Source organism: Pseudophryne corroboree, chromosome 5 (genome assembly GCF_028390025.1).
Source record: "Pseudophryne corroboree isolate aPseCor3 chromosome 5, aPseCor3.hap2, whole genome shotgun sequence".
NCBI lineage: Eukaryota > Metazoa > Chordata > Amphibia > Anura > Myobatrachidae > Pseudophryne > Pseudophryne corroboree.
Window position 1 is genome coordinate 400,242,941 of NC_086448.1, and position 27,619 is coordinate 400,270,559.

A 27,619-nucleotide genomic window follows, 5' to 3' on the forward strand; every position below is an offset into this window, starting at 1 on the left:
CTGTAAGGGACTTGTGGTTGTTATTATTATTATAATTATTATTATTATACGGCAGCAGTGGACATATAGCAGCAACGTATATCGTCACTGGAGTGACTGATGAACAGGACACTACCACTGGTCTGATGCAGCACAACACAACAAGACTGTAAGGGACTTGGGGTTGTTATTATTATTATTATATGGCAGCAGTGGACATATAGCAGCAGCGTATATCGTCACTGGAATGACTCATGAACAGGACACTACCAATGGTCTGATGCAGCACAACACAAAAACACTGTAACGGACTTGTGGTTGTTGTTATTATTATTATTATATGGCAGCAGTGGACATATAGCAGCAGCATATATCATCACTGGAATGACTGATGAACAGGACACTACCACGGGTCTGATGCAGCACAACACAACAACACTTTATACAGCTACACTGGATATATGGCAGCAGAGAACACCAACACTGACTGGCTGGACTGATGCAACACAATACACTGGCTATACTGGACTGGACAGCACAACATAGCACCACTTTATACAGCTACACTGGATATATGGCAGCAGAGAACACCAACACTGTGGGCGGGATGTACTAAAGCAAAAATGCGGTAAAACCCCCCAAAACAGGGGTTTTACCGCATTTTCATATTTACTAACCCCTACCGCTGCGTTTTCGGCATCCAAGGTATCGCCAGCTCTGGATGGCGATACCCTATAAAAGCCTATGTGCTTCTTTTCGCTGACCGCCGCAACCCGCCGACACCGCCGCAGACGCCGACCCCCCAGCTTACCTTCCTCCAGGCTGCCCTGGACCCGGAAGGTAGTCTCCTCCTCCCCCTAGCAACGTAGCCGGACGTCCTTCCGGCTGCAGGGGGGAGGAGGAGGCGCCGGGGGCAACCTGCTGCTGCTTCCCGGTGGCCAGGCAGTGTGGGGACCCCTGGGTGGTGACGGAGACCCCCCTGCAGACCACCCAACAGGTATTGCGGGGGACCCCCGTCACCGCATCGCGATGTTGATTGCATATGTTATTACATATGAGATCAACATCGCTGCGGTAACCGGCGAGGGGCGGCGATGTATCTCAATACATCCCGTCCTGTGACTGGCTAGACTCATGCAGCACAATACACTGACTACACTGGACTGAACAGCACAACACAGCACCACATTATACAGCTACAATGGCAGGAGAGAACACCAACACTGACTGGCTGGACCGATGCAGCACAATACACTGACTACACTGGACTGGACTGAGCAGCACAACACAGCACAAGACTCGCCACCCCACTTTCCCGCAACCACACAGACACTGAACACTGAGGACACGTCCTTTCAATACACTCTCAGAGACTGGAGTGAAAATGGCCGTGACGCGCGGCTCCTTATATTGAATCCAAATCCCGCGAGAATCCGACAGCGGGATGATGACATTTTGCCGCGTTTGGGTTTCCGAGTCAGCTGGGAAAACCCAAGCCTGGCTCAGAACCGAACTCAGAAGGCAAAGTCTGGTAGGGTTCGGTTCTCTGAGAACAGAACCCGCTCATCTCTAATATACACAATTTCATATATCAGTACTCAGTGGGTGGAATTCAAAAGTTTTTTCACTGGTGTCTGCACTTCATGTGCAAAAAGTGACCCATTTGGATGCCCAATTGCCAATTTTCACAATCGCACCCAGCACTTTGATCGAGTTTATCTGCTTTACACGGCTAAACCTGACCTCTATTGGCGTAATCATCGCAATAAAGACATGCAATTGAATTTCGCTCCCGCAATCTCCCGTCACTTTAGATGGGAGATCAGGCACGATAATCAATTGAATTCCACCCAATATCTGCATTATATATTACATTTAATGTGATAATAGCTAATTTTCAGACTACAAACAATATATGTCTAAGTGTTAGAAGGAGGTGGGGGTACACTATATGTATATGTGTATAAGTGTGTGACTATATGTATTTGTGGGTATGTACAGTATGTATGATTATATGTTTATGACTTCTGAGACAGTATTGTGTAACTATATGTGTGTGTGTTACTATGTATTTATGTGTATAATTGTGTGATGGTATTTGTACCTGAGTTTACATATTTATGTTTATATGTGTGACTGTTTGTGTGACTATTTGTGTGACAGTATGTATGTATATATGTATGTATGTATCTATGCATGCAGACTGTATGTATGTGACTGTATATATGTTTGTTTATATGTGTGTGTGACTATGTATGTATGTGTGTGACAGTATATATGTATGTGTATATGTGTTTCATTATGTAGGTATGTATGCATGTCTCCCCAAACAATCATGATTTGGTGGGACACTACTGTTTTTCGGGTACTGTCCTACCTGTGGGCTAGAGGTAAGGCAGGGAGAGAATGCTCCAACCAGCTGTGCGCATTAGCTGGGGTAAGCTGGGGAAGTGATGTGACTTGCGGCCACGCCCCCCTGTTCATGTGCATGCACTATGACCAGATCCCTGTATCCCAAAATGTTGGTCTTAAGGGACCCCCAGTCCTAAATGTCCTGGGACCCACAAAGACTTAATTCCAGCTCTGATTGTATGTTAAGTAAATCTGTTGATTATGGGCAATCTGTCTAGTACATCTATTTTAAATATTCTACAATTATTTAGCACAACCTATTACTTCAGCAAATGGAGTATTGTAGCTTTTCCACATACCTATCTCCACAAACTTTATTTAGACATACTTGAGCTGGGACATTGCTCTCATCATTCAGTGGTATTTCTATAGGAGACATGCCTAAAACCAGAAAGAGACATGAATAAATGCACATTTGTAAAATCAGGCTAGTTTTTAACAAAAGTAAAAATATCAATAAACAATAAGAACATTTGAAGCAGTACTCTTAATGAATTGTTAAAACATAGGGCTTGATTCAATTCAGCACGGTTTGAATAGCATCAGGAATTAGCACCCATTGCTATTCAATTCTGTCATGTCGGGGAAGGCCAGTTCTCGTTGACTAAACAGGGTGTTTTGCCACAATATTGATTTATGGAATCATATTTATAAATTATATTAATATTTAATATATCATATATGATTAATATATGGATATATTTTAATTAATATGTGTTTATCATATATATCTGCAAATATATTACGTCAGGCTTACAAACTAAGTGACTGATAAATATATGCAGTCCTTATACATATGACTTATGAAATTATGAAGTTATGATTCTTTAAAGAGAGTTCAAACTTGAGATTACCGCTCTTATCATATGATTGTTTATTTACAGGCAAAATCAAATCATACAGAATAAGATATTCACAGTGGTGACATATATACTAATACTATTTATGCTTCCTTAACTATTGTACATACATAACATAACACAGTTTCACAAACTTAGACAATTACTAACGTAAAGTGTATACTTGCAAGTTACAGATCCTTTCCTTCTGCATCTTCTAGGTCATCTCCTGTTCTCTCTTCCTCCTGACTGGCTCCTCTCTCACTGACTGAACTCATGTATATATACCTATAACTTAACCATCTGCTGGTATGTTCTCATAGTGTTTTCAAGGCAAAAGATATTTATAGGTTTGCCATTTACATTCCAAGGTGTCATAAAACAAACATTGAACTGAGCTGGCTTGTCCTGCTCAAGAAGGCATGGTGTCATAAAACGTGTGGTGCCCACCCTGCCTCAAACATGTGGAGTATTGTAAAATTCAGAATGTCTTTTCATCCAAAGTTCTGTTGTATTGACAAGTTTTGCCTGAAGTGGTTTAGACCATGTTTTATCAATAAATGTGATCTCTTTTCGTAGTAGCTAATTTATGGTCCCTAGCTTGGCCTATACTGGACAATAGACAAACCAGTTTTATGATTGCCAAAGGTATTCTGAAGCTTGATTTCAATCTAATTGTATGCACACCTGTGAATTCCAGAATTTAAGTGACCAAAAGAGTTCTAAGTCACATACCTATTATCATTATGGCCTAAAACCTGTTCTCTGCACAATGACTCACACAAATACACATCTATATGCACACATATACAAAACATTATTTCCTCAATCATCTAAACATTACCTCTTATGTTCAAACCTATTTCATATCTGTTCCTTACTATATATATATATCCACTATATTATTCACCATGGTTAAAATCTCCATTTATCATCAATGATATTTTCATTCAGACAATATTTCTTTAATCTCAATATTCCTAAATTATATATTATGCAAACAGTTACCTATCTGGCAACAGCAAAAACTGTCATTCTCCATCTAAAGTGCCCAGCGCAATGCTGTTTCCACCGTACTAAGGACAGAGATCAGCATCATGCCAGCACTTTTTTCGGATATCTGATTGCACCCCAGGAAGGGAAGTGAGAAGAAATCCTCTCGTCAGGTGTCACTGAACTACAGCAGCGACTACTTCCCCACGCTATTCAATCCGCACTGAATTGAGTCGAGCCCATAGTTTACCTAGTTTCAAATTGTACATACGTCTTTTAAACTGCTGTGATAATGGGCTAGATGCATCATCGCTTGGAAAGTGATAGAACGGAGAGAGAAACAGCACCAGCCAATCACATCTTAACTCTCATTTTTCAAACAGAGGGGGTAAATGTATTATAGCGGCACAGATCGTGACGCTATAACACTTCCTGATTTGCCTAACTACTGAGACAAAGCAGGAAGGGACATCGACAAGATGTATTAACATCTTGTCTGCCTCCGGTGGTGTCCCCCAAGCACACAGTACTTTAGCTCAGAGGTGACGCACTGTGTCTCCTTCCTGTCCGGCTCCACTGGGCATGCGCGGGATCTCGCTACTCACGCAAGATCCCCTGCACACTCTGGAGCTGACCCCCACCACAGCCAGGGACAGCTCTGTCCCTGATGTGATCTATGGGCATGACCACCTACAGCTGTCGAAATTGAAAGCTGCAGGTGTCGGAACGGTCAGCGATGCAGACCATTCATACACTGCCATCACATATCGGTCTGCTATCTTTTGGATAGCAGCGCCGATATGGACAGGTGTGCAACTGTCACTGTGCACTCTCTGCAGCCTTCTTACATGGGTGAGAAGTGGTATAGCACACATAACGTATGTTGATACCGCTTCTCCCCCATAGCGCCCGTTCCTACATTTACCCTACAGCCTGTAACATGGCAGTTAGGAGTCGATTGGCTGGTACTTTTCTCTCCATTTTATCACTCTCCAAGCGATGACGCATGTAGCCTTATGTCCTTTAACAGTTAACCTGTACATTTAAACAGTTAAATATATTTCAAGATCAGTAATATTAAAAATTGCTTAACATTTTAAAAAACATATAGGGGGAAATGTAATAGGGTGTGAGAATCAGAAAGTGAAAGATTTTGGTAAAATTTTCCTGTTTTTTTTAAATCGACAATCATTTACATGGCAAAGTCATCATGGTTTTGCCATTTAAAGGGTCGGCACTTTAAAAAAACAGGAGAATTTTACCAAAATCTCTCACTTTCTGATTCTCACACCCGATTACATTTCCCCCCATAGTGTTGATACCACTTCTGTAAGCACACAATTTTATTTAATTATGGCAAATTCACTTTTTTGTAATGTACCCTTGGTGAAGTTCTATCATAAACAGTAAATGTGGTGTATCATTGCAATTTGGCATAATTATTACACATGCAAACCATTTTGCTAAATAAATCAGCAAACTGTAATACTTCATTAATCAGAATATACAACCACTAGCTTCTTATAAGGAAAATATACTAAATGCCAGAAGGTGGTGCCAGATGAAAGCAAACTAATGTAGCCTAGGATTCTATAGTTTAAGAGAAAAGTGAAACATTGGCTTTCTGACATACTGTAAATTCATCTAAAATAACTAAGTAACAATCAATCTAATGTATTTAAATCACTTTGTCTTGTGAAGAATGTAGCCATAATAATACAGTAGCTATGTAAAATATTGTTGCTAATGTACTAGTTGCATAAAAACTAAGTAATAAATAAAATAAACATTATTTACCAATCACAATATTAAAATCTAAGTGGGTGGGCTCTTAACGTAATATGAGTAGAAGCATTGGCTACGCATTATAAGGTGGGGGAAAATCATTTAATGGTGGGTGGGAAATGTTAATCAACTGATAGGGCAATAGTGGTGCCTATTAATTTAAGGTGAGACTATAAGGAAGGGGATGCAGTCAGAAAGCTTACAGTCACTTTCAGTGGCGTAACTACCGTGGGTGCAGGGGATGCGGCTGCTATGGTGCCCTTGGGGTCTCTAGGGCCCGCCGCTCCCCTGCACCCAGTCATGCTGCTGCAGAATGCAGGTCACAGTGACTGCTGGGGTGCTGTACTGGCTGTTCTGCTGAGACGTCTGTGTGTGGGATCAGGCATGAACGTCCCAGCAGGGATGATGACAGCTCTGCAGCAGCTGATTGGTGGACAGGTCCAATCTCTGCTCTCTTGGTGGGGCCCAGCAAGCGTGCATTTACCTGCTGGTAACCGGTGCAGTCTGTGTGTGCTGCAGGGGATGGGGCTGTTGCCAGGGGCGGATTGGGAACTAAAAGTGGCCCTGTAACATTGTGTAGAAGTGTCCCGACATGGGCAGCACAAGAGGTATAACATACCGTGTAGCCATGGCAGCATCACTAGATGGCAGAGTAGCTATACTGCAGAGATGGAATAACGGAATGAATGGCGACAGTACAGTGTAATGAGGGGGTAATTCAGACTTGATCGTAGATGTGCTAAATTTAGCACATCTACGATCACTTTCACAGATATGCGGGGCTAGTCTGCCCCCGCATGTCTGGATCTGCCCCCCCCGCACATGTACAAAAGCATCGCGCGGCGCGCTGGCAGAGAGCTACCAGTCGCTCTCCGGGTTGCAGTGTCTACGTGTGGCGTCACACAGCAACCAGGGCCTGCCCCACTCACGGTCCGGGCATGCCTGCATTGCCCAGACCATGCCCCCAAATAGCAGCCCAACGCCGCTGGCCTGCCCAGCGAACGCCTCTGCCTGGCGATCGCTGGGCTGAGATGCTGATCGCATCTCTGGCATGCACCGGCTCACTGCACAGCAGCGATCAGGTCTGAATTAGCCGCCGAGTGCGGTGGGATGCCGGTCATGTGACCGGCATCCCACTTTTGGATCTCTATGTATGCGGACACATAAGGAGAGCTGCTGGGAAATAAAATAAAAGAGGCTTAACATTATTCAGTCCACTTTTGGATCCTTATATTTTTTTTGACATATGAAAGAATTGTGGGTAAACGATAAATAAAAAGTTGGACAAAACTAAATACAAGTCATTGTTTGGAAGAATAATATTAATTACCAGGCGGTCTCAAATAGGAAGATCTATCAAATACTGCAAAACTATGGAAGTTAACTATTTTTTAAAATAATTCTCAGTAAAATATGGACTATAATTTTGTGAAAATACAGCCGTTTCAAACTAAATAATTATCCTTTATTCATAAGAAACACCCCTGAAGAAGTCGCCATAAGACGAAACGCGTTGGATGAAAATATTTTTATTGTTTGGAAAAGTTGTAACTAAATATTGTGTCTGTAATGAACAAAAATACATTGTAAAAGTATTTATCAACTCTTTTTAATTGAAATGAGAATTTAAAATTGTTTTTAGCAATAAAAAGAAACAAATGTTTTAAAGAAAAGGGTGTTTGTGTAAAGTCATCCTCTCTTGATTAGTATCCAAATATAATTATACCAAATTGTATCTAATCATCAATTAGACACAAATATATTAATTTATAGTTCAATAAGTGGCTCCACAGAGATACACTTTTTTCTTGGTTTCTATTTAATATTGGTCTCGTTCGACAGAGGATCATCTCTGTGTAGAAGCTTGACCATCAATAAAAGTGTAGGTTTAAAATAATTATTTTACATTAAAAGGTACAGGTGGTCCAATCGTGTAAAAATGGTTTGTTGGGTTTTTTATATATATATATATATATATATATATATATATATATATATATATATATATGAAATGAAATAGAGGAGATGGCGCCAAGGGAGTTATATCAACGCCCTACCTAAAAACGGACCCTCACAGTACTCTCCGGATAAATTACGTCAGATAACAAATACTAACATAAAAATTTATTAAAACAACATATAAACCCGACACAAATGTTCATAAGTATACAGAGTTGATACATTTACATTTGTCGCACAATTTGAACAATCAGTTTGTAGTGATGAGGAAAAAGCGTAGATATATCACTACGATTTCCTCCTTCTCCTTATTGTAGATTCGGAGGTAACATCAGATAATAGATAGGTTATCTATCTATTATCTGATGTTACCTCCGAATCTACAATAAGGAGAAGGAGGAAATCGTAGTGATATATCTACGCTTTTTCCTCATCACTACAAACTGATTGTTCAAATTGTGCGACAAATGTAAATGTATCAACTCTGTATACTTATGAACATTTGTGTTGGGTTTATATGTTGTTTTAATAAATTTTTATGTTAGTATTTGTTATCTGACGTAATTTATCCGGAGAGTACTGTGAGGGTCCGTTTTTAGGTAGGGCGTTGATATAACTCCCTTGGCGCCATCTCCTCTATTTCATTTCATATTTTCACACATTTAGTTCCTCCTAACAGGGAACTTAGAGGATACAGGCAGCCATATAATTAATTAAATTTAGTGTTTTATTTGAAATAGCGCAGTGGGAGAGTAATTCTTGTCATATATATATATATATATATATATATATATATATGTACATATTCTAGTCCAGTGCAGTTTTATTGTCATAATAATTATCTGAATTGCCTGTGACTGTGTGTGCCTATGTCTGCTGTGTGGTTTCACTTTTCAGTGTTTCTCAGATATATTGTCACGATCCGGGTAATTGGACATCATTATTTACCTCCCAAGTGTCTCCTGAGACTAGCCCAGCGTTCCAAAACGGGATTCCATCTGCGCTGTCTGTGTGCAGCACGCTGTATATCATTACCTCAAGTGTTTTCCCTGTGATCCCGCAGCGCTGTCATGGCAGCCTTACAGTTTAATTGCACCATTTTAAAGAATGGCGTCTCCTGCCCTTCACGGGCCCCGCCGCCATTACTGCTGTTTACAACATGGAATATACAAACAGACTCTCCCTCAAAATGCAAACATGGGCGCAGCCATGTTTTTCCTCATCACATGTCATTCTACAACCTATCTGTTGCACTCTGGACTCCTAATTATCCAGCCAATGCCTGCTTCCCAGCTGGTAAAAATATCCTGTTCCTGGGCTGAATAATCGTCAGTGCTTTTGTTGTCTAACCTGTACACATTTCTCCTGCTTGTGGATTCTACTGCTTGTTTCTCCAGGTATTCCAGCTTCTGTGATTCAGCTCCACTAAGAGACCCGCACCTGTTTCCATCCAGCGGTGTAGCCTGACTTCTGCAGTGTTCCAGCATTGCTCCTGATTACTCTCTACGATCAGACACCGGCTTCCTGCTCACCGCGTTGGTCCTGCTTCGCTTCCAGCCTCCAGCGGTGTCCTGGTATCGTTTTCAACTTCTTCTTTCTGCAACACCGCTCTCCATACTTCACAGCGTACTTACCATGGCTTACAAGCTTTCCACAATGCTCCTGAGTCGCTGGTATTCTGCAAGCGGTGCTCTACAGTTTCTTCAGTTTATTTCAACGTTATCAGCGGTATTCCCATATCACCTGCATCTGTGACCATTCTACCATCGCACTACAGCGTCCATCGATGCTCACCATCGGACTCTAAATCTACAGTGGTGAGTTCTGCACACCTTTCATTCATACCGGTTTCATCTGGCACTCTCTGCAATTATACCAAGTACCATCTACTCCTCTGTATACCATCTGCTGGGCAGTACCAGTTCATACCTCTCCTCAGCGGTTAGCTGTGGCATACGGACTTACCGTCTCCAGTTCTGGCAAGGACTCTGTAACATTCTGTTCTGCAAGCCACAGCACTAATTACCTCTGCGCTTCTGGGAACTGTACTGTAATTTATCACTGCACATCTACTGTGACGTTATTGCATATCCAAGGTGTCTAAAGCTGTGTGTTCAATAAAACAGACTTTACCTTTTTACAACTTCGTTGTCATGGTCACGCCTTTGGGCAAATGGCACTAGATCTTCTGTATGTCTAGGAACCCAATACTACCTCTGCGGTTCACCTACACGCCAGCCCCTACATCTGAGGCTTCCCCAGGTCAGACTCAGCCCTCAGTTGTGACATATATCTATCACTATATTTTGTACCCTAAGGGACTAGGTGCGTCAGGGTCATATATATAGTGAATCACAGTATTTACCTATTACATGTATTCTACTGTTTACTCAGCCACATAACACCAGATTTATTCGCAGCTGTATTGTACTGTGTATTCAGTCACATACTAATGGATTTAATCGCAGGTATTGTACTCTGTCTGGCCTTATCAAACTACTGTAAGTCGCTCTGTTGTTGCATTTGTGTACAATGTCTAACAAGAAGGGCAGTAAGTCTGTGGACGCTCCTGCATCATGCAGAGTATGCGCTAAAAATTTACCAGAGGGGGTCTGTGTACTATGTTTCATACATTTCCCTGTCAGTCCTGTAGCCAATCAGGAGGCACCCTGGGCTGCTTTCATAAACCTACTGGGTACTCTGGTGGAACGCCTTCCACCCCCTATGGGACCACATGTTCCATTACCGTCACAAATTTCCCAATGGTTAATCCGCCTTGGGCGGAAAATTTGTCTAACCAGTTGCAGAAATTAAATCATTCCTTGGTCAGGCAAAAATCTACTCCAGGTCACTCTCATGTCTCTGGGTCATCTAAGCGGGGTGCTTCTTCCTGAGCCCTGGTCTAATCCAGGGAAGAAATTCCCATCTGTCTAAATGGGCCTTGGCTCGCTATCCTCTCCCTGCAGAGTTATGTAACAATTGGGAAAATACACCGAAGGTGGATTCTCATGTCACCCGCCTAGTGGTGTCATCCATTCTGCCTGTCACCACTGTCACTTAACTGAACGAAACGACAGATAAGCGTGTGGAGGGATGCCTGAAGTCTATTTACTCTGTCTTCTGCTACAAAAGGAATTGAAGCATTGGTTCAGGCATTAGAGGAAGAGCTCCCTGAGGATATATCTGACAATGCCAGAAAATACCTGTCTCATTTTACCACCGCTGCCTATTACATTCAGGAGGTGTCCTTTGAGGTGGGTGTGTTGGCAGCCAAGGCGTCGACTTTGTCTGTCCTGGCTCACCGTATTCTGTGGTTGAGGTCATGGAAGGTGAACCTAGACTCCAAAAAGACCTTGGAGGTACTCCCCTTTAAAGGGGACATTTTATTTGGGGAAAACCTAAATAAAATTATGTCTGAATTGGCGGCTGCTAAGACTGCCTTTCTCCGAAATACTAATCCTTCTGCACAGAAGGCTAAAGATACCACTTTTCGTTCCTTTTGGCCTCAAGGGAAAGCTAAAGGTCAGGCATACCCAAGACAATCTCATGCTCCCAAAACCACTAACCTCAAGGCAAAGCAGTCCTGGGCAGACTGTCAGCCTGCTTCAAGACAAGCCTGCCGCATGATGAGGAGGGCCTCCCCCTAGGGGACCCCAGGGTGGGAGGCCGACTTCTGCAGTTCACCCAGGTCTGGTTAAAGACCATTTCAGATGCATGGTTGCGGGAAGCTGTCTCTAATGGGTATGCAGTCTCCTTCAAGACACATCCCACTCACCAGTTTTGCACCATGGTTATCCCTTCAGATACGTTAAAGGTGCAAGCTTTACAAAAGGTTGTGGGTTCCCTCCTGAATACAGGAGTGGTAGTGCCAGTTTCGCTGGCCCAGAGAGGCAGAGGTTACTACTCAACCCTGTTTCTAGGTTCGAAACCTAATGGGTCTTTCCGGCCTATTCTCAACCTCAAATCACTGAACAAGTTTGTGAGAGTGCCCAAGTTCCGTATGGAAACACTGCGCTCAGTTGTACTGACTATATAACCTGGAGACTATATGGTATCCCTGGATATACAGTATGCATAACTGCATATACCTATTGCCATGTCGCATCAGCAGTATCTGCAGTTTGCTATTGCAAACCTCTACTATCAGTTCCAGGCTCTGCCATTTGGACTGGCTATGGCCTCTTGGATCTTCCCCAAGGTCATGGCCATAATGACGGCCCATCTCCATCGCCAGGGAGTCAGGATCCTGCCGTATCTGGATGACTTGCTGATTCTGGCAAACGCCCACGATGTCCTCCTCAGTCATCTGCAACTGACGGTAAGCTTCCTACAAGCCCAAGAGTTGCTCACCAATTAGAAGAAATCCTCGCTGGTCCCAGCTCAGAGCATGGTGCACCTGGGGGCACTCCTGGACACACACAGTCAACGACTGTTTCTGTCTCCAGAAAAAGTCCTGAGACTTCAAGACAGGATAAGATGCTTCTTCTGTCGCCCCAGAGTGTCGATACACTCGGTGATGTAAGTACTTGGCCTGATGGTGTCAGCATTCAACGTGGTAGAGTACGCTCAATTTCATTCTCACCCTCTGCAGAGGTTAAGCCTTTCCAAGTGGGATGGCCTGCCTCATCGGATCAGATCTCACATGATCACTTTGACTCCGGAGGTTCATCTGCCACTGGCCCGGTGGCTACAGGAGCAGCAATTGAGCAGGGGCCGTCCCTTCTGGAACCCCAACTGGGTCCTGCTGACAACGGATGCTAGTCTGAGGGGTTGAGTGCGGTGTTGGAGCAACACTCTTTTCAGGGTCGCTGGAGTCAGTCCACCCAATTAACATTCTGGAGTTGCGGGCAGCGTTCAATGCATTGACTCTCGCCCTGCCTGTGGTACAGAACAGGCCAGTTCAAATATGGTCAGACAATGCCACTATGGTGGCATACATAAACCATCAAGAAGAAAAAGAGGTGCAGTGAGGTAGCTGTATGGCCAAGCTAAGCGACACAAGTGTGCGGCACAAATACCTGGCCTATCTAGGAGTGGCACTGCACTTGCAGCAGGATGGCACTTAAAAAAACTAGGCATCAAACAGCGCATCATGCAAAGATGAAAAAGAGGTGCAATGAGGTAGCTGTATGACTAAGCTAAATGACACAAGTGTGCGGCACAAACAACATGGGACATGCTGGAATTTGCCCAGATGTAATATACGCAAATATTGGTGGCACAGTAGAGCGTACCCCTAAACCACGCACACAGGGCTGCCACCAGAAATTGTGGGGCCCGGGACCGACAAAAAAAAAAAGATTCTGTCACACTTCTCCACCCCTATGTAATGTCATACATTGTGATGTTACATATATGTGCAGTGTTGCAGACCTACAGGAGTGGTTGTGGTTTTCAGAGAGCTGATGGGCAGATAAGGATTGTTTTAAGAGGTCCTCCCTGAGCATCATCCTGCTACTGATTCACTGACTTGTGAAGATCTAAATGTATTGGCGGTAGGAGCAAGGGGAGGGCCCTCCTCTCTGCAAGGGCCCGGGACACCAGCCCCCCCCCCCCCCCCCCCGCTGATGGCTGCCCTGCACGCACAACCACGGCAAAGTCTGTCAAATTAATTTGGATAATAATAACCCTTTTATTTGGAGCTATTATAATAATATGCAGCATAGGCAAGCGTACCCCTACACCACACAGGGCAAACCCTGTAAGAATTATTTGGATAATACTATAAGTAATGTATAAAACCCTTTTATTTAGAGTGAATAATATACAGCACAGGACACCACCACTGGACTTATGGCAGCACAAGACACCACCACTGGACTGATGCAGCACAAGACAGCACCACTGGACTGGACTTATACGGCAGTACCCCCCTGGAATTGTACGGCAGTGTCAGACAGGATGGCACTTTAAAAAACTAGTCCCCAAACAGCACATGATGCAAAGAAGAAAAAGAGGTGCAAGATGGAATTGTCCTTGGACCCTCCCACCCACCCTTGTGTTGTATAAACAGGACATGCACACTGTAACAAACCAATCATTTCAGCGACAGGGTCTGCCACACGACTGTGGCTGAAATGACTGGTTTGTTTGTGCCCCTACCAAAAAAGAAGCAATCAATCTCTCCTTGCACAAACTGGCTCTACAGAGGCAAAATGTTGACTTCATCCTCCGATTCCTCACCCCTTTCAGTGTGTACATCCTCCTCCTCCTCACAGAGTATTCATTCATCCCTACTGGAATCCACCATCACAGGTCCCTGTGTACTTTCTGGAGGCAATTGCTGTTAAAGGTCTTCCCAAAGGAATTTATAATTCATTTTGATGAACATCATCTTCTCCACATTTTGTGGAAGTAACCTCCTACGCTGATCGCTGTCAAGGTTACCGGCTGCACTAAACACTCTTTCGGAGTACACACTGGAGGGGGGGGGGAGGGGGGGGGGCAACTTAGGTAAAATAAAGCCAGTTTGTGAAAGGGCTTCCAAATTGCCTCTTTTTCCTGCCATTATACATACGGACTGTCTGACATGCCTACTTGGATGCCGTCACTCATATAATCCTCCACCATTCTTTTAATAGTGACAGAATCATATGCAGTGACAGTAGACATGTCAGTAATCGTTGGCAGGTCCTTCTGTCCGGACCAGATGTCAGCACTCGCTTCGGACTACCCTGCATCACTGCCAGCGGGTGGTCCAGGAAACCTTATCCTTTTCCTTGCAGCCCCGTTTGTGGGAGAAAATGAAGGAGGAGCTGTTGATGGGTCGTGTTCCGCTTGAGTTGACAATTTTCTCACCAGCAGGTCTTTGAACCTCTGCAGACTTTTGTATGCCGGAAAGAGAGATACAATGTAGGCTTTAAACCTAGGATCGAGCACGGTGTCCAAAATGTAGTGCTCTGATTTCAAAATATTGGCCACCCTTGAATCCTGGCAAAGCAAATGAAGGGCTCCATCCACAAGTCCCACATACTTTGCGTAATCGCTCCGTCTTACCACCTCCTTCTATTTCTCCAGCTGCTTCTGCAAAAGCCTGATGAGGGGAATGACCTGACTCAAGCTGGTAGTGTCTGAGCGGACTTCACATGTGGCAAGTTCCAAGGGTTGGAGAATCTTGCACGACGCAAATCATTCTCCACTGTGCTTGAGTCAGGTGCATTCCCCCTCTTTTGCCTAGATCATAGGTGGTTGTTTAGGCTTGAATGGCCTTTTGCTGCTCCTCCATCCTCTGAAGCATATAGGTGTTGAATTCCACATCATTACCACCTATTGCTTTAGTTGATGGCAGGGCAGGTTCAGGAGTGTTTGTTGGCGCTCCTGTCTTCAGCACACGGTGGCTGAATATCGACAGTGGCCCGCAGTTTTCGGACCACCGACTGCATCTCCTGCACACCTCTGTAATTTTTCAAATAATTCTGCACCACCACATTAATTGTATGTGCAAAACATGGGATGTGCTGGAATTTGCCCAGATGTAATGCATGCATAATATTGGTGGCATTGTCCGATATCACTAATCCCCAGGAGAGTCTAAGTGGGGTAAGACATTGTGCGATGATGCCCCTCAGTTTCCGTAAGAGGTTGTCAGTGGTGCGCCTCTTACGGAAAGCGGTGATACATAGCGTAGCCTGCCTAGGAATGAGTTGGCGTTTGCGAGATGCTGCTACTGGTGCTGCTGCTGTTGTTGCTGCAGGAGACAATACATCTACCCAGTGGGCTGTCACAGTCATATAGTCCTTAGTTTGCTCTGTTCCACTTGTCCACATGTCCATCGTTAAGTGGACAGTGGGTACAACTGCATTGTTTAGCACACTGAGGACACTTTTTCTGATGTCCCTGTACATTCTCGGTATCGACTGCCTAGTGAAGCAGCACCTACATGGGACTTGGTACCGGGGACACACTACCTCAAACAATTCTCTAAGTCCCACTGAACTAATGGCGGATACTGGACACACGTCTAACACCAACATAGCTGTCAAGTTATCCGCTTTGCAAAAGGATGACTGCTGTCATATTTCATCTTCCCCACAAAGGACTGTTGGACAGTCAATTGCTTAGTTGAAGTAGTACAAGTTGTCTTCCGACTTCCCCTCTGAGATGACGATCAACTCCCAGTAGCAACAACTGCAGCGGCAGCAACAGCAGCAGTAGTGGGTGCACCACTCAAGGATCCTCCGGAGTAATTCCGGTTAGGAGAGGACTCATCAGTCTTGCCAGTGACATGGCCTGCATGACTACTGATGATCCTGACTGAGGAGGAAGGTGACTTTGAGGGAGTTGGTGGTGTGGCTTGCAGGAGCTTGGGTACAAGAGGAAGAAGGGATTTGGGTGTCAGTGGACTGCTTACGCTCTTACCCAAAGTTTCACAACTTGACACTGACTTCTGATGAATGCACAGCATTATTACAGATTGACAGAGGCAACACACGGCTTGACACCTGTTGTCCGAATTTGTGGAGAAATAATTCCACACCGAAGAGTTGTCTTTTTTGGTATTTTGCCCAGGCATCACAATGCGCTTATTCATCCCACGGACAACAGATGTCTCCCCCGGTGCCTGATTTAAACAAACAACATCACCATCAGAATCCTCATTGTCAACTTCCTCCTCAGCCCCAGCAACACACATATCCTCATCCTGTTGTACTTCAACAGTGACATCTTCAATTTGACTATCAGAAACTGGACTGTGGGTGCTCCTTTCAGCACTTGCAGAGGGCGTGCAAATGGTGGAAGGAGCCTTACTGTCCAGTGTTGGGAAGGTCAGGAATCAGAACAGCCAACACACTTGGACTCTCCTTGGGGATTTGTGATACCATCTTAGAACGCACAGTTCTTTGCTGTGCTTTTGCCAGCTTAACTCTTTTAATTTTTCTAGCGGGAGTATGAGGGCTTCTATCGTCATGTGAAGCTGAACCACTAGCCATGAACATAGGTCAGGGCCTTAGCCGTTCCTTGCCACTCCGTGTCGTAAATGGCATATTGACAAGTTTACGTTTCTCCTCAGACCATTTAAATGTATTTTTTTTGGGTCATTTTATTAAACTTTTGCTTTTTGTATTTGACATGCCCTCTACTATGACATTGGGCATCGGCCTTGGCAGAAGATGTTGATGGCATTTCATCATCTATGTCATGACTAGTTACAGCAGCTTAAGCACTAGGAGGAAGTGGTTCTTGATCTTTCCTATTTTATCATCCAAATTTTTGTTCTCCATTATTTTTCTGGAGTTATGTAACACAATATGCGGCACAGGAGAGCGTACCCCTACACTACACAGGGCAAACCCAGTAAAAATAATATTTGGATTAAATGTTAATAACCCTTTTATTTGGAGTAAATAATATACAGCACAGGACACTACCACTGGTCTCATGCAGGACAACACAGCGACACTGTAAGGGACTTATTATTATACAGCAGCACTGGACATATGGCAGCAGAGGTCACCACCACTGTGACTGATCACTGGACTGACTGATGCACAGGACACTATCACTGTTCTGATGCAGGACAACACAGCGACACTGTAAGGGACTTATTATACAGCAGCACTGGACATATGGCAGCAGAGGACACCACCACTGTGACTGATCACAGGACACTACCACTGGTCTGATGCAGGACAACACAGCAACACTGTAAGGGATTTATTATACAGCAGCACTGGACATATGGCAGCAGAGGACACCACCACTGTGACTGGCCCCTGGATTGAGTGATACACAGGACACTACCGCTGGTCTGATGCAGGACAACACAGCAGCACTGTAAGGGACTTATTATACAGCAGCACTCACTATATGGCAGCAAATAATACCACCACTGTGACTGATCCCCGAACTGACTGATGCACAGGACACTACCACTGTTCTGATGCAGGACAACACAGTGACACTGTAAGGGACTTATTATACAGCAAAACTGGACATACGGCAGCAGAGGACACCAACACTGTGATTGGTCACTGGACTGACTGATGCATAGGACACTACCACTGGTCTGATGCAGGACAACACAGCGACACTGTAAGGAACTTATTATACAGCAGCACTGGACATATGGCAGCAGAGGACGCCACCACTGTGACTGATCACTGGACTGACTGATGCACAGGACACTACCACTGGTTTGATGCAGGACAACACAGCGACACTGTAAGGGACTTATTTTACAGCAGCACTGGACATATGGCAGCAGAGGGCACCACCACTGTGACTGATCACTGGACTGACTGATGCACAGGACACTACCACTGATCTGATGCAGGACAACACAGCGACACTGTAAGGGACTTATTATACAGCAGCACTGGACATATGGCAGCAGAGGACACCACCACTGTGACTGATCACTGGACTGACTGATGCACAGGACACTAACACTGGCCTGATGTAGGACAACACAGCAACACTGTAGGGCCTCATACACTAGAATGATATGTCTGAGGCTGAAGTCGGAGGCGATTTCCCTTGAACTCTCCCGGGAGCTTCCCGGGAGTGGTTCCATACGATTCCAAACGATTTGTTACATTTTGCATGCGATATATCATATGCAATCCCAGCCATGCCTGCGGGAACTGACATATCACGAGTGCAGCACTAACGATCTAGGAGAGCTTATCCAACCCTCACGGGAACACGCATCAGATCGAATCGGAAACACATCCAATGCCAGATTTCACCCAATATATCGTCTCGAATGCCCGAAATTGGCTGAAAACAGGCATTATCGTTCTAGTGTATGGGGCCCTCAAGGGACTTATACAGCAGCACTGAACATATGGCAGCAGAGGACACCACCACTGTCACTGGTCACTGGACTGACAGCACTTTAATCGCCACCCCCCTTTTCCGCCCGCACAGACACTGAGGACGGAGACACGTCCTCTCAATCTACTCTCCAGAACTGGAGTGAAAATGGCGGCGATGCGCGGCTCATATGGTATCCAAACCCCGCGAGAATCCAACAGCAGGATGATGACACTTTGCCTCGTTCTGGTTTCGGAGTCCGACGGGAAAACCTGAGCCGGGCTTGGATCTGGGCTCAGGACATGAAGTTCGGTAGGGAACCCGCTCATCTCTAATACACATACACACAGCCACATATATATATATATATATATATATATATATATATATATATATATGTGTGCAAAGAGAGTTGTATAGCGCCACTTGTGAGAAGGAATCTCAGTATACTATGTGAATATGGATAAAAGCATCATAAAAACATCATAAAAAGCACACATAACCTTTTATATATACAAACAAAACAAATACTCTCCCTTTTGCGCTATTAAACAGAAAGTGTGAAAAGACTGAGTTCGAGCTTGATAACTTATGACAATTTGGAGATCTGATGTTTATGAACATAGGGTTATTTGCTCATAAACATCAGATCTTCGAATTGTCATAAGGAGAAGGAGGAATCTATCAAAGTTATTTCAACTGGTCCTCTGTACTATTTGATGTTATCTGCAAGAAGAGATACTATACCGTTTTGTATCATTGCTTTTATGTTGTAATACATTTTATATGGAACATGTTAGATGTGATTTTATGCTCACAACTGTGGAGTAAATATCTTAGGGAAACTGCTGTTTTTCCCCATTGAATATTGGGTGGAAAGATAACCCAAGTGTGCCCATTCCTCTACTGGCACATATATATATATATATATATATATACATATACACACACACACACACACACACACACTTACAGCCACATATATACATTCATATACACAACTGTGCTTTGTGTTTTGGTTTTGGATCTGGATCCCAGCTTGTGTTTTGGATCTGGATTGGTTTTGTCAAAACCACCCTTTCGGGTTTTGGTTTTGGATCTGGATGATTTTTGGGGGGAAAAAACATAAGAAAAAAATCACAGAATTTGGGGGTAATTTGAATCCTACGGTATTATTAACCTCAGTAATATTAATTTCCACTCATTTCCAGTCTATTCTGAACACCTCATAACTCACAATAATGTTTTTAGGCCAAAAGGTTGCACCAAGGTCGTTGGATGACTAAGCTAAGCGACACAAGTGGGCGGCACTAACACCTGGCCCATCTAGGAATGGCACTGCAGTGTCAGACAGGATGGCATTTTTAAAAAATAGGCCCCTAAGAGCACATCATGCAAAGAAAAAAAAAGAGGTGCACCGAGGTCGCTGGGTGACTAAGCTAGGTGACACAAGTGTGCGGCACAAACACCTGGCCCATCTAGAAGTGGCACTGCAGTGGCAGACAGGATGGCAGTTTTAAAAACTAGGCCCCAAACAGCACATACTTTACAATGTACTTCACCTTAATTTAATTTAATTGTCACTTGACAATGACTTCTGATGAATGCGCTGCAGGTGACTTATAAGAGAGGATATTCCTAGGTGGTTAATGTCCTTACCCCTACTTATTACGGATTGACAAAGGCAACACACGGCTTGACACCTATTGTCCGGTGAAAGAATTCCACACCGAAGAGGTGGCTTTTTTGGTATTTTGCCCAGGCATCACAATGGGCTTTCACATCCCACGGACAACAACTGTCTCCACTGGTGCCTTATTCAAACAAACCACATCACCATCAGAATCCTCATAGTCAACTTCCTCCTCAGCGCCAGCAACACCCATATCCTCATCCTGGTGTACTTCAACAGTGACATCTTCAATTTGAATATCAGAAATTGGACTGTGGGTGCTCTTTGCAGCACTTGCAGAGGGCGTGCAAATGGTGGAAGGAGCCACCTCTTCCCGTCCAGTGTTGGGAAGGTCAGGAATCGCAACTGCCAACACACTTGGACTCTCCTTGGGGATTTGTGATACCATCTTAGAATGCACAGTTCTTTGCTGTGCTTTTGCCAGCTTAACTCTTTTCATATTTCTAGCGGGAGGATGAGGGCTGCCATCGTCATGTGAAGCTGAACCACTAGTTATGAACATAGGCCAAGGCCTTAGCTGTTCCTTGCCACTCCGTGTTGTAAATGGCATATTGGCAAGTTTACATTTCTCCTCAGATCATTTACATTTTTTTTTGGGGGGGGGGGGGGGGTCATTTTACTGAACTTTGTTTTTTTGGATTATAAATGCCCTCTACTATGACATTGGGCATCGACCTTGGCAGATGACGTTTATGGCATTTCATCGTCTATGTCATGACTAGTGGCAACAGCTTAAGCACTAGGAGGAAGTGGTTCTTGATCTTTCCCTATTCTATCATTCAAATTTTTGTCTTCCATTATTTTTCTGGAGTTATATAACAATATGTGGCAAAGGAGAGCGTATCCCTACACCACACAGGGCAATCCTTGTAAAAATGATTTGGATAATAATAACCCTTTTATTTGGAGTTATTATAATAATATGCAGCCCAGCAGAGTGTACCCCTAAACCACACACACACGGCAAAGCCTGTAAAAATTATTTGGATAATAACCTTTTTATTTGCAGTTATTATAATAATATGCAGCACAGAAGAGCGTACCCCTACACCACACAGGGCAAACCCTGTAAAAATTATTTGGATTAAATATTAATAAACCCTTTATTAAGTGTAAATAATATACAGCACAGGACAGCAGCACTGGATTTATACGGCAGTACCGCTGGAGTTATACAGCAGTACCGCTGGACTTATATGGCAGTACCGCTTGACTTATACGGCAGCACAACTGGACTGGACTTGCAGCACCACTGGATTGGACTTATATGGCAGCACCACTGGTCTTATGGCAGCACATGACACCACCACTGGAGTGACTGGACTGATGCAGCAAAAGAAACCACCACTGGACTAATGCAGCACAAGATAGCATCACTGCACTGGACTTATACAGCACCACTGGACTTATGGCAGCACAGGACACCACCACTGGACTTATGGCAGCACAGGACACCACCACTAGAATGACTGGACTGATGCAGCACAAGACACCACCACTGAACTGGACTTATACAGCATCACTGGACTTATATGGCAGTACCCCTGGACTTATACGGCAGTACCCCTGGACTTATACGGCAGTACCACTGGACTGGACTTATACGGCAGCACCACTGGACTGGACTTATGGCAGCACAGGGCACCACCGCTGGACTGATGCTGCACAAGATAGCACCACTGGACTGACTTATGGTGCCCATACACTTATGAGATAATCAGTGCTGTCCTTCAATTTCGACCACATCTGTGAGAGAAATCGAAGGATTGTATGCACATTTTAGGTACCTTGAGAAGCAATGCGTGGGCATGCTGCTCGAATGTCGTGTCTCAAGATATTATGTGCTGCACTTTTAAACCCACATGAGATATATCGCACTGTGATGTGCAATGGGCACCAGCCGGGAGCGGCCAGAGGCCATCATGTGATTACCATGTGATCTATCGCATGGTAATCACTTTGGCATTTCAGGTGCGATTTCATCGCACCTGAACTGCCGGTGTGATGCCCCGCGATGTCGCGTTGCGGGGCATCACACAAGTGTATGGCCAGCATTATACAGCAGCACTGGACTTATGGCAGCACAGGACACCACCAGTGGAATGGATGCAGCACAGGACACCACCAGTGGAATGGATGCAGCACAAGACAGCACCACTGGACTGGACTTACACAGCAGCACTGGACTTATGAAAGCACAGGACACCACCACTGTGACTGGACTAATGCAGCACAAGACACCACCACTGGACTGATGCAGCACAAGACAGCACCACTGGAGTGATGCAAAAGAGCAGGTCGCCACGCCACTTTTCCGCATAGACAGTGAGGAGACACGTCCTCTTGATGCCGTCTCCAGGACTGGAGTGAAAATGTGCGGCTCCTTATATGGAGTCCAAAACCCGCGAGAATCCGACAGCAGTATGAAGACGTTTTGCCTCGCTCTGGTTTCCGAGTCTGGCGGAAAAACCCAAGCCAGACTCAGATCTGGACTCAGAGCATGAAGTTTGTGTGTGTGTGTGTGTGTGTGTGTGTGTGTGTGTGTGTGTGTGTGTGTGTGTGTGTGTGTGTGTGTGGGGGGGGGGGGGGGGTTCTACACACAATACACCATAATGACAATGTGAAAACGTTTTTTTTAAAACATTTTTGCTAATTTATTTAAAATAAAAATCTAAGAAATCCCATGTACATAAGTATTCACAGCCTTTGCCATGAAGCTCAAAATTGAGCTCAGATGCATCCTGTTTCTACAGATCATCCTTGAGATGTTCCTACAGCTTAATTGGAGTCCACCTGTGGTAAGTTGATTGGACATGATTTGGGAAGGCACACACTAGTCTATATAAGGTTCCACACTTGATAGTGCATGTCTGAGCACAAACCAAACAAGATTTCAAAAGAATTGTCTGTAGACCTCCGAAACAGGATTGTCTCGAGGCACAAATCTGGGTAATGGTACAGAAATATATCTGCTGCTTTGAAGGTCCCAATGAGCACAGTGGCCTCCATCATCCATAAATTGAATAAGTTCAGAACCACCAGGACTCTTCTTAGACCTGGCCGGCCGTCTAAACTGAGCGATATGGGGAGAAGGGCCCTAGTCAGGGAGGTGACCAAGAACCCGATGGTCACTCTGTCAGAGCTACAGCATTCCTCTTTGGAGAGAGGAGAACCTTCCAGAAGGACAACTATCTCTGCAGCAATCCACAAATCAGGCCTGTATGCTAGAGTGGCCAGGCGCATGCTACTCCTTAGTAAAAAGCACATGGCAGCTTACCTGGAGTTTGCCAAAATGCACCTGAAGGATTCTCAGATCATGAGAAACAAAATTCTCTGGTCTGATGAGACAAAACTTGAACTTTTTGGCGTGAATGCCAGGCGTCATGTTTGGAGGAAACCAGGCACTGCTCATCACCATGCCAATACCATCCCTACAGGGATGCATGGTGGTGGCAGCAGCATCATGCTGTGGGGATGTTTTTCAGTGACAAAAACTGGGAGACTAGTCAGGATAGAGGGAAAGATGAATGCAGCAATGTACAGAGACATCCTGGATGAAAACATGCTATTGACCTCAGACTGGAGCGACGGTTCATCTTTCAGCAGGACAATGACCCTAAGCACACAGCCAAGATATCAAAGGAGTGGCTTCAGGACAACTCTGTGAATGTCCTTGAGTGGCCCAGCCAGATACCAGACTTGAATCGATTGAATGCTTCCCATCCAACCTGATGGAGCTTGAGGGGTGCTGCAAAGAGGAATGGGCAAAACTGCCCAAAGATAGGTGTGCCAAGCTTGTGGCATCATATTCAAAAAGACTTGAGGCTGTAATTGCTGCCAAAGGTGCATCCACAAAGTATTGAGCAAATATATGTACATGTTATTTCTTATTTTTTTAAATAAATTTGAAAAACAAAAACAAAAAAAAACCCCTTTTTTCATGTTGTCATTATGGGGTATTGTGTGTAGAATTTTGAGGGAAAAAATTAATTTACACCATTTTGGAATAAGGCTGTAACATAACATAATGTGGAAAAAGTGAAGCGCTGTGAATACTTTCCAGATGCACTGTATATACGTACAAACAGCTATATATATATATATATATATATATATATATATATATATATATATATATATATATATATATATATATACAGAGGCGTAACTAGGGTTTTCGGAGCCCAGGGCAAGATGGAAAATGGTGCCGCCCCCCCCCCCCCCAAAAGAAAAACAAACAAACCAAAAGAAGCATGTGGGCGTGGACACACACCAGAAGGGGTGTGGCTACGCTCCAGAAGGGGTGTGGCCACTGAAAATGGCCCACAGTGCCAGTTACATTGCCCCACAGTGCTGGATACATGCCCCACGGTGCCGGATACATGCCCCACGGTGCCGGATACATGCCCCACTCAGTGCCAGATACATTGCCCCACAGTGCCAGTTACATTGCCCCACAGTGCCAGTTACATTGCCCCACAGTGCCAGTTACATTGCCCCACAGTGCCAGTTACATGCCCACAGTGCCAGTTACATGCCCCACTCAGTGCTAGATACATTGCCCCACAGTGCCAGTTACATTGCCCCACAGTGCCAGTTACATTGCCCCACTCAGTGCCAGTTACATTGCCCCACTCAGATTACTGCCCACTCAGTGCCAGTTACATGCCCACAGTGCCAGATACGCCATCCAGTGCAGTTACATGCCCACTCGTGCCAGTTACATGCCCACAGTACATGCCCCACAGTGCCAGTTACATGCCCCAGCAGTGCCAGTTACATGCCCCATCAGTGCCAGTTACAGTGACATGCCCCACTCAGTGCCAGTTACATGCCCCACAGTGCCAGTTACATGCCCCACAGTGCCAGTTACATGCCCCACAGTGCCAGATACTTGCCCCACGTGCCGCCGGACCCCCCCCCGTCACTCACCTCACCGGCCGCTGGCTTCTTGTTGTGAGGGGAGGAGAGCGCAGCGCCTCTCCTTCCCCTCGCCGCTCCAGGTCTCCGGCGGCTCTCTGGCGCCGGTTCGCTAGCCAATCAGAGCTTGCGGACCGGCAGCCAATCAGGAGCCGGTCCGCAAGCTCTTATTGGCTAGCGCCGGAGACCGGATACGGCAGCGCTGCTGGCAGCGCTGCTAGTGCTCCCAGCGGCGGTGAGGGGAGGGAGAGACGCTGCGCTCTCCTCCCCTCACATTTAGGGTTAACGGGGGCAAGTGGGGCATGATGCCCTGGACGCCGGCGGCGCCCCCCTCTCCTGGGCGTGCTAGGGCGCCCAGGGCACGTGCCCCACTCGCCCTACCCTAGTTACGCCTCTGTATATATATATATATATATATATATATATATATATATATATATATATATATATATATATTGGTGTAGTAGGGTATGCCGACGGCCAGGCTCCCGGCGACCAGCATACCAGCGCCGGAATCCCGACTGCCGGCATACCGACAGCTGGGCGAGCACAAGTGAGCCCCTTGCGGGCTCGCTGCGCTCGCCACGCTGCGGGCACGGTGGCTATTCTCCCTCCAGGGGGGTCGTGGACCCCCAAGAGGGAGAATAAGTGTCGGTATGCCAGGTGTTGGGATTGGTATACTGTGCGCCGGGATCCCGACATACCAGCAAACTGAAAACCACTATATATATATATATATATATATATATATCCATTGTAGAAGAGCCGCACTCACATGTCGTTAATAATCACAGTTGCTGGGGTGAAAAATCCATGAACAGGTCCCATCAGAACAAAGTTCCACGATACATGTGCACAAATAAGGATGCACTCACCAGACTTCTCCAGGGTGAAATTGATAGATTTTAATCCAGACATCACATACTCACAAACAGAAGGTCAATGTTTCGGCTCACAGCAGAGCCTTTGTCAAGACCGGATTACCAGGTTGCCATCTCCCTAGCACTGCTCTGAATAGTGAAACCATGTATACCCTTGGTGCAGCCACACCCCCCAATCATCCAATTAGCAGCATGAACAAACAGGCCATCATTAAGCTAATATCAGCCAGCTGTCACAGGATAAGGCCAAATACACATACACAGCACAAACCAGACACACACATAAATTGATTTTAAAACAACTCATTGTGGCCACACAAGGAGTCTAACATCGTGTGTGGAACGCACGCTGGTACAGTGACACGCACTGCACTTCCTGTGAGCCGCGCATCACTTCCCGTCCAGCGTTGCCAAGTAACGGCGCCGTGAGTAAAGCAGACCACATTAGCTTATGTAAACCACATCGGAGTGAACAACCAAAGTATCCACTACAGATCCTCATATAGGCCAGATACATAATCAGGATAAATCAATCGATTACCTAGCAACCTGTGGTATTTGAGCTGCCACAGGGATTTCTATACCGCATCACTTCCGGTCGTTTGTAGCCAGGCAACAAATACCCAGTTGCTAACACAAATTACGTTAACCTCAGATTGAAAAAACATTGTGCATAAATGTACACGGCTGTTGAACTCCCCCAATATATAGCAAACATACGTAAGGGTCAGCAAGAACCAACCCTATCCCCTTACTACCAAAGTAAACAGGAATGTCACAATCGATAGTATGATTAACAGGCGGGCTGCACCAATAGCACACAGGCACCCATCAGAATAGTCATCAGGGCATTGCAAGTATATACATTTAAAAATGACTAAACATAGTGCTAAACATAGATCCCCAAAACCTATAAAAAACCACAAGGAAAAATCGCATCACGAGATGCACATAAACCTAGTGGAGTACATATAAACTCAATAAAAAAAAAAAACACTAAAGGATCAGAGGACATGACTGATAGATCACTCAAAGAGCTGAACACCCCTGCACTGACACAAAACATAATGAAACATAAAAATATCATGAAAAATTAGCAAAGATCAGACTGGCATCAGCCTCAGACGATGCCAAATCACAAAATCATGTGCAATGTTTTCTGTTCATTGAGTCATTTCGGTGACATTGTCCCCAAGAAATGGATCCAATATGACTCGCATTTTAGTAACAACTTGTTCCTGCCCCCTCCCCTGGCAAGAGGAGGCACCCAGTCAATTATCATGGACCGCATGGTGGAAAGTTGGTGCTTGAATTGCAAGAAATGTGCTGCCTCCGGTTTGTCAGTCTTACCGGTCGAGTAAGCCAAATGAATCGAGGACCGATGCTGGTCCATTCTTTCACGA

General features: G+C 44.9%; 1 protein-coding gene across 2 annotated transcripts in view; it reads right to left on the reverse strand.

Moving 5' to 3' along the window:
• Nucleotides 1-27,619, reverse strand: part of MOCOS (molybdenum cofactor sulfurase) — a 1,370,999-nt gene that overhangs the window by 195,093 nt on the left and 1,148,287 nt on the right. For both annotated transcript variants that reach the window (XM_063922731.1, XM_063922730.1), the window contains one exon: nt 2,691-2,772. In XM_063922731.1, coding sequence (XP_063778801.1) covers nt 2,691-2,772 — 82 coding nt within the window. The remainder of the gene's footprint in view (nt 1-2,690; nt 2,773-27,619) is intronic.